At 40.5% G+C, this 8,356-nt stretch overlaps 1 protein-coding gene across 6 annotated transcripts in view; it reads right to left on the reverse strand.

The window, feature by feature from the left end:
• wu:fj29h11 (protein NO VEIN) overlaps window positions 1-8,356 on the reverse strand; it is a 154,611-nt gene that overhangs the window by 106,781 nt on the left and 39,474 nt on the right. For all 6 annotated transcript variants that reach the window (XM_043715132.1, XM_043715131.1, XM_043715130.1 and 3 more), the window contains 4 exons: window positions 3,973-4,625; window positions 3,471-3,602; window positions 2,986-3,183; window positions 2,177-2,317 (listed from right to left, as the gene is read on the reverse strand). In XM_043715132.1, the coding sequence (XP_043571067.1) occupies window positions 2,177-2,317; window positions 2,986-3,183; window positions 3,471-3,602; window positions 3,973-4,625 (1,124 nt within the window). The remainder of the gene's footprint in view (window positions 1-2,176; window positions 2,318-2,985; window positions 3,184-3,470; window positions 3,603-3,972; window positions 4,626-8,356) is intronic.

The raw sequence follows: 8,356 nt of genomic DNA on the forward strand, positions 1-8,356 counted from the left end.
AAAGACCCCTATGATTCATGTGTTTCAATAAGGTCATCTCTCATTCTGTTAAACTCCAAATGAGTACAGGGACAAACTATACAGCCTCTCCTCAGAAGACAGTCCCTCCATACCCAAGATCAACCTGGCAAATGTTTTCTAGACTGTCTTCAATGCCAGTGCTTTTTCCTTCGATAAGGGAATGAAAACTGTATTCCAGCTGAGGACCAACTAGCATCTTGTATAGTTTTAGCAAGTTATCCTTATTTCTATACCGCATTCCCTTTGAAATAAAGCTACCGCTCCATTTGCCTTCTCTATTACCTACTGAATTCGGTATGCTAGCCTTTTGTGATTAATATATGAGGATCTCTGTGCTGTAGCTATCTGCGATCTTTACTGATTTAAATAACATACAGCTCCCAACAAAATTGCTTGACTCATGTTTTCCCACATTATATTCCATCAACTAAATTTTTGCCCACTCACTTAACCTGTCAACTCTGTGCCATCCTCATTATTTGCTTTCCCACCTATTTTTATGTCATCTGGAAAGTTGAATGACTGTATGTTCATTTCCCTTATGTAAGTCATTAACACACATTGTAAACATTTGTGGCCTCAAGCATTGATCCCTATGGCACCACTGGTTACATATTTCCATCTTGAAAATGTGCCCTTTATCCTAAGTCTCAGTCTTCTATTAGTTAGCCAATCCTCTATCCAAGTTAACATGCTACCTTCATCAGCATGGGCTTTTAACTTATTAAATGGCTTTATCATCAAATTCGTTTGGCAGTCCAAATCTACTACACCTATTGGTTCCACATTATCTATCTTGCTTGTTACCTCTTCAAAGAATTCCAACAAGTTTATCCAGTTACTAGGTGATAGTCAGATTCCGTCTTGTTGAAGATGGTCATTGTCTGACACTTGTGTGGCACAAATGCTACTTGCTACTTATTAGCCTCAGCCTAAATGCTGTCCAGATCTTGCTGCATTTGGACATGGACTACTTCAGTACATGAGGTGCTGTAAATGATGCTGAACATCAGCAAACATTTCCACTCTCTTCTTATGATGGACAGAAGATTAGCTGGGCCAAGTGGCTATTTGTAAACTGTATTGTTTCCTGTGATTCTGACAAAGAGTCATCAGAGGCATAGAGTCATGGAGTCATACAGCATAGAAATATGTCCTTCGGTCCAACCAGTCCATGCTGAACATAATCCCAAATTAAACTAGTCCCATCTGCCTGCATTTGGCCCATATCCCTCCAAACATTTATTATTCATGCATTTATACAAAATGTCTTTTAAAGGTTGTAACTGTACCTGCACCCACCACTTTCTCTGGAAGTTCATTCCAGACACGCCAACCACTCTCTGTGTCAAAAAGTTGTCCCTGATGTCTATTTTAAATCTTTCTCCTCTCTAAAAATATATACTAAGTGATGAAATCCCATACCCTATGGAAATGACACCTTCATTTTTATTTATTCATTTTGTGTGATATTAGAGTTGCTGGCTAGTCATCATTTATTCCCCGTCCCTAGTTGCCCCTTGAGAAGATATGAGTGAGCTGCCTTCTTGAACCGCTGCAGTCCATGTGCTGTGGGTTGACCCACAATGCCCTTAGGGAGGGAATTCCAGAATTTTGATCCAGCGACACTGAAGGAACGGCGAAATATTTCCAAGTCAGGATGGTGGGTGGCTTGGAAGGTAACTTGAGGGGGTGGTGTTCCCACGTACCTGCTGCCCTTGTCCTTCTGGATGGAAGTGGTCATGAGTTTAGAAGGTTGCTGTCTGATCTTTGATGAATTATCTAGGATTTTATAAACCTCTAAAAGGTTACCCTAACGTGTTCTAGATCTTCTGCCAAATCACCATGTGTCACTGCATAACAGAATGTTCACCTCAAAAATGTTGGTGAATTAAGCAAGAAGAAAAGTTAGGAAACAATGCTTGGCTTTGTCTCAGGGGATAAAGGAATATGATAAATATTTCAATGGAGCAGTCTAGGTAACAAACTACAAGTGGAGAAAAAGGGGCAAAGTTACCAAAGGACCAATGTCACCCTAGAACTGCACCCCAGATATCAATCAATACCTTCTACAGGGATGGAAAAGGGAGCAAAGATAATTATTTATTACTAGCCAAAATGAGAACATCTATAAAATGAAATAAAAGCTACTTACTGATATTAAAAGCCCAATGCTAGTAATTCTGATTCCAAGCTCATATGGCGAGTCACAATGATATTGGTCCGCTAAATACTTTATGAAGTCAGCCAAATCTATTTTTTGTGCTTTGCTGGATTTTCTATACGCGCGGATACTCTGGAGGGAAAAGTAAATCATGAATATCTGCAAATATTTATTATGACAATGATAATGAAAACGACAAGAACAAACAATAACTAGGAAGGAAACAAGGTAACAAATATGTCAAGCAAAAGATTCTGAATTTTTACAAGTAGATTTTCACACCACTACACTCCTTATTCAAAGAGATAATAATAGGTATAATTGGGATAATTGATATAGGCAGAAACCAGCAATTTAAATACTTGAAGTACACAATCCCTCATCTGTGCTGGATCAGTTGACCTCAGCTAGAGGGGAGAATGGAGCTGGATGGTCTCTGCACGTTTCCCTGTAGATTGAAGAAAGGAATGAGTTTGGAGGAAGGAGAAACACCAGTGGGGTGTTGTGATGTACAAGAAAGGTAACAGCAACATGAGAATTCTGTAAGAAAATTCTCTTAGTGGCAAGCAGTGCACCGCTCAAGTTAACAAATCAACAATTCATGGGTTTCAAGATCCTATAAATATATCATCTCCATGAAGCAAATATTTACCCAATTTGTTCTGTTATCAATCATAAATGTTTACACAGTTACTAAGCTCCAAGAATGCATTGCTCGACTTAAATAAAAATTTTCTTTGGCTTTATATGAAGGATAAAAGTCTCATCCTATTCATAAATGCATTCTAAACATTCTATACCTGTAAAATATCCACGGTTTCAATTTCAAATATATCCTCATCCTTCAAAGATTCAGGCACTTTGAATAACCTGTGCACAAGAGGCTGTTTGCATAAAGGGCCAAGTCTCAGATCTTCAAAATTTGGCTTGTTTTTCAGTGCTCCCAAGCACTGATTCAGCTCATAAAGCGTACAGACACTCCGCATAGTTTCAAAAGCCTTTAAAAAAAAAGAAATTGGCCAGAATTAACCATCTGCATTGCAAAACAGAACCTTGCCTTACATTAGGGCAGAACAAAAATACAGGGTCAACTTAAAAGTAGGATGTAATGTAATGATTAAATGAAGCCAAGACTGATAAAGTTTGTTAATTACAATCAGTATTTCTAGGGGAAAAGAAAGAAAGTATTTCTAGGCTGAAAGCAGAGAGGGTAGGGTGAGCAAAAATTACACCCTGCTGGAGCTACATCCCAATTCCTTTGCGTCCACAAACCATTCCCACTTACTTCGATGAAAATGGTGACTTCACGTTGTGTCTGACGAAGTTCTTGAACCGCAGAGAGTTGTCTGACAGGTGACCAGATGCCAATGTCTCTCATGTTTTGCACCCGAAAATGTCTGCAAACTCTATCCAATACCTGTATATAAAAATAAAGAGGAACACAAAACAATTAGTTGTAAGAAGCTAGCTAGTTGCTGGGATCAGGCATAGAGGAATACCATATTTACTGTTGACTTGTACTTTATCTTTCTCAGGCATATGTTTCAGATCTATGTTTATTTTGTTTTAAAACTTGTACTTCTACAAGCACAAAAAGTCACGTTTGATATCTCTTGACTCCACAAATAGCAGAGCAGGTTCAAGAGGCCATACGGCTTACTTCTACCTGTACATCTTATGTTCTCATATATGTGTGTCTGTGGGAATTAAAAATAGACTACTCCTCCCACAGCGCAAGTAAAATTTGTTTCTCCCAAGTCCTTTCTCTAATTTATTAGAGCACATACCTTTTTTTCAGTGACCTGTTCTCTTTCAGCAGATAAAGCACGAATAAACTCTTCAGTTTGCTGATTCACTTCTTCCACATCAATCTTCTTATTTCTGTGGCACATTAGAGGTTCTGAGGCTAACGTGTCTGCTAACTGCATCACAGAACGATGTTCCTCTCTTACATTTCGATGGTAGTTTTGGGTAAATCGGTCTTGTGATCTCATCTTCCTCAATTCCTCCTCTTTCAGCTTTTTCAGTACTTCTTTTGATACTTTTGTGTCCAATGTAGGGAAGTCATCTGAAGACACTGTTGTCATGGCAGGGGAAGCTGAACGTGATCCTGGACTAACTGAAGCAGTCATCTTTTGATTAAGTGTGTAAGATTCAGTTGGTTGCGCTGTTGTATTTTGTACTTGCCACGGATTAATAGCAGTTGCAGGTGCATAACATTTTCTTGAGGTTTCTTCCGTCTGGCAACTTTTTGGTTTTGCACAGCCTCCACTTTTCTCAGGATCATCTTCTGAAGATGATGTCGGCAATGCTGGCGAGACTGTTTGATGTTCTGTGAAACCAAATGGTGCTACTTGTGGCAATGGAAAACGATTCAACGGTGCAGGATAGAACATGCCATTCATTGGTGTTATATTTTGTCCATACATTGCACCAGGAGCTATGCATAGGGTTAAACAAATGAGATCAAAGAACATTAGCCTGACATACTTTTCTACAATCAATTAATCATTGTAATAATAGACTTGACTTTGATCATAAGGCACTGGATATTATTTATGGTTAATATATTATTTCAGCAAAAATAATTATTGAAGAAAGGACAGAGAAAAGGAAGGAAAGCAAGTGTAAAAGAAAGGTTGGTGTGGGAGAAACAAAAACATTGGCTTAGATGAGGCAAGATAACTCAAAAGATGTAATAAGTCATCATACACTCTGCTACCCACTTTCAATGACATGTATTGGAGATCCAGAGGTTTGACAACATTAATTATACTGGTCTGTGTTCATTGACAGTTTGATAGTTCTGCAGTCTAACAACATAGAAAAGTCAAAAAATTCTACCCTGACGGCCCAATTTGCACACAGTGAGCTCCTTCAATCAGCAATGTGATGTTCATGTAAGGATAAATATTGGGATAGGACATGGAAGATGGTGCTTCTGAGCTTCAAAATAGTAGCATACTGGATTTTTGTGTTCAAATTCTGAAGTGGAACGTGAACCCAGAATCTTGTGACTCAGATGTGAGCAAGTGACACAGTTGACACCTAAAATAAAAACGTAAATTATATAAAGAGGCAAATTTATTCTGATGGTTTTAATACAGGTCACTCAGGGAGACAGTGTTGCTTTGAAAATGTGCACTTTTTACCAACATGGTGTAGCCTGGAGCTATGGATAATGATGGTAAAGGCTCCAATTTCTCTTCGCCACATGGCCGACCCAGAATTTGACCCGCCCTTACAAGGGACTCTCATTGGAAGGATTTCCAAGTTGACTACTCAATCATGTTCTGAACACACCTTCCTTTGTGATCAAGATTTGGGATGGAACTCAAACCCAGAGCTTTTGGTTCAGAAGCAGGGATGCTATTCTCTGCACCATAATATTACCAATGATCTGGGAGTTCAAACACACAAATCACTTTTAAAAAGTAGCAACACAAGTAAATAAAGCCACAAAAAAGTAACCAAGCATGTAATGAAGGGAGGATAAATAAAAACAGGAAAATCCTGCGGAAACTCAGCAGGTTTTGCAGCATCTATAAAGAGATGCAGAATTAACATTTTGAGAGTGAAATGACACTGCTTCATAATTGAACAACTGGAACTTGAGTCCTGAAAAAGGGTGCTATCAGACTTAAAAGGTTCTCTCAGTTTCTCTTTCTCCACAGATGCTGTGTTTCTCCAGTACTTTGTTCTTATTCCTGGTTTACAGCTTCCCTTGCATTTTGCTTTTGCAGGGTGCTGGGGCTTCACTCCAGTAGGTACTGATGTAAAAATCAGAGAATTCATTGCAGTTTCTTGACTAGTTCACATGTGGAGTATGCTGTACAACTCTGGGACTTGTTTTTTAGGCCTCATAGGAGGAGGGTGTGTGCTATAAGTAGCACTGCCAGTCACTTTGCCAGATCTGGGTTCCATTGTGCCCTGAAGCTATCTTTTCACATCTTGTGTGTTAAGGCCATTCACAACCACAAATGCCAGTTAAAGGGGGCCAACTGGGATATCCCGTTGACATGGCACTGTGGGAGAAACCCACTGCTTCATTTAATTTTATAAGCCCCGAACACCATCTTCTTCACCAAAAATAGAAATTGCTGGAAAAGCTCAGCAGGTCCGGCAGCATCTGTGAAGAGAAATCAGAGTCAACGTTTCGGGTCTGGTGATCCTTCATCAGAACTCAGATCCGCATCTGCAGTTCTTTCGGTTCCCAGCTTCTCGAAAGCCACCACAGACTGCCTGGTAGGAGTTCTCCCTGTTGGGTGGTAACCTAGCTGCAAAAGCTATTAATTAGTTGAAAAGGTTGGAGTGAGAACATCTCCATTTTGAAATACTGCAAGGTCTCTGATTGGTCCTGAGCTTTGAGAGCCCATTCACCTTCCATAACTGGACACTAAGCCTGTACAATAGCCACTAAAGAGCTGCCCCTGAGAAACTCATGACAAGTGGGCAGCACAAGTGGTTAGCACTGCTGCCTCACAGCACCAGGGTCCCAGGTTCAATTCCAGCCTCGGGTGACTGTCTGTGTGGAGTTTGCACATTCTCCCAGTGTCTGTGTGGGTTTCCTCCCACAGTCCAAAGATGTGCAGGTTAGGGTGGGTTGGCCATGCTAAATTGCCAAGAGTGCTAGGTGCAATAGTCAGAGGGAAACAGGACTGGGTGGGTTACTCTTCAGAGGGTTGGTGTGGACTTGTTGGGCCGAAGGGCCTGTTTCCACACTGTAGGGAATCTAATCTAATCTAATCTAAAGTGACTACTTCCCCACATTACGTGGGCTTCTCATCCAGATTTCTGTCCAATTGTGAGATTTAGAAACTTGCAGGGAAAGTCCTGCATTTGGTCATTGCAGTAAAACAAAGCACAGGTGTTTACCAAATGGGTCTCAACATTGTATAGTGATCCCAAAGCAGTTGTGGTTACCAATGAGGTTTGGTGTTGGACAGGTGTTTACCAAATGGATCTCAACATTGTATAGTGATCCCAAAGCTGTGGTTACCAATGGATTAGGCTCGGATAGCTTCAGTGTGGGTAGGGGCTGCCGTCAGGGATGTCCCCTCTCGCCATTGTTATTCACGCTAATAATTGAACCACTAGCAGAAGCTACACGAGCTGATCCTAATATAGTGGCCCCAAGGATTGGTACAGGTAAACATAAAATTACCCTTTATGCAGATGATGTTCTTCTATTCCTCAGTAACCCTTTGATGTCCATACCTCGCTTAATCCAAGTTATTAATACATTTAGTGCATTCTCAGGCTATAAAATTAATTTTTAAAATCGGAGGCTGCGCCAATGGGTGGCCTTGCTGTGATACCCCGCTTAGCGGACGGTTCCCTTTTTCCCTTTCGCTGGTCCCTGGAGGGTTTCTTATATTTAGGCATTCTTATTACTCCAGTATTTGGTCAGTTATATAAGGCTAATTTTGTGTATTTATTGGAAAGGATAAGGCAGGACCTCCAGCGATGGGGAGACCTACCAATTTCCTGGTTGGGTAGAATAGCACTAATCAAAATGAATGTCCTGCCCCGTCTCCTATAACCTGTGAGAATGCTTCGGGTGATGCTGCCGATGACGGCTTTATGTAAATTATATGGCTGGCTGAGTTCCTTTATCTGGAATCATAGGCGGCCCCCCATTAAGCTGAAGAAGCTACAGCTTCCACAGGCAAGGGATGGATTGGACTTCCCAGACTTTAGGAAATATCAGTTAAGTTCCCGATTAAGTTACATAGCTGATTGGGTCTTGTCTGATCCACAATCAATCTGGCTGGACATCGAGGCTTCTCAAGTAAAATACCCACTTATTAACCTTTTATTCTCAGACAAGAGGAAAATCATTACAGATCACTGTAAAAACCCTATAATACTGAATACAATCAAGGCTTGGAATATAATGCGGCAAAAGGAGGGTAATTCACATAAAACATCCCCCTATGCACCGATAGTGGGAGCATGGGGATTCAAACCGGGGTTAACAGATGCCACTTTTAAACTCTGGAGAGCCAGGGGTATCTCATGTCTCGGGGATTTATTTAAAGATGGGGTCCTGATGTCTTTCGAACAGCTGCGTCAGAAATTCAGATTACCCAATGGAGACCTCTTTCGATACTTCCAAATTCGAGATTTTATACAGAAGAAGACTACATTATTAGATAGTCTTTATAAATC

This window comes from Chiloscyllium plagiosum, chromosome 24, assembly GCF_004010195.1.
Source record: "Chiloscyllium plagiosum isolate BGI_BamShark_2017 chromosome 24, ASM401019v2, whole genome shotgun sequence".
NCBI classification, from domain to species: Eukaryota; Metazoa; Chordata; class Chondrichthyes; order Orectolobiformes; family Hemiscylliidae; genus Chiloscyllium; species Chiloscyllium plagiosum.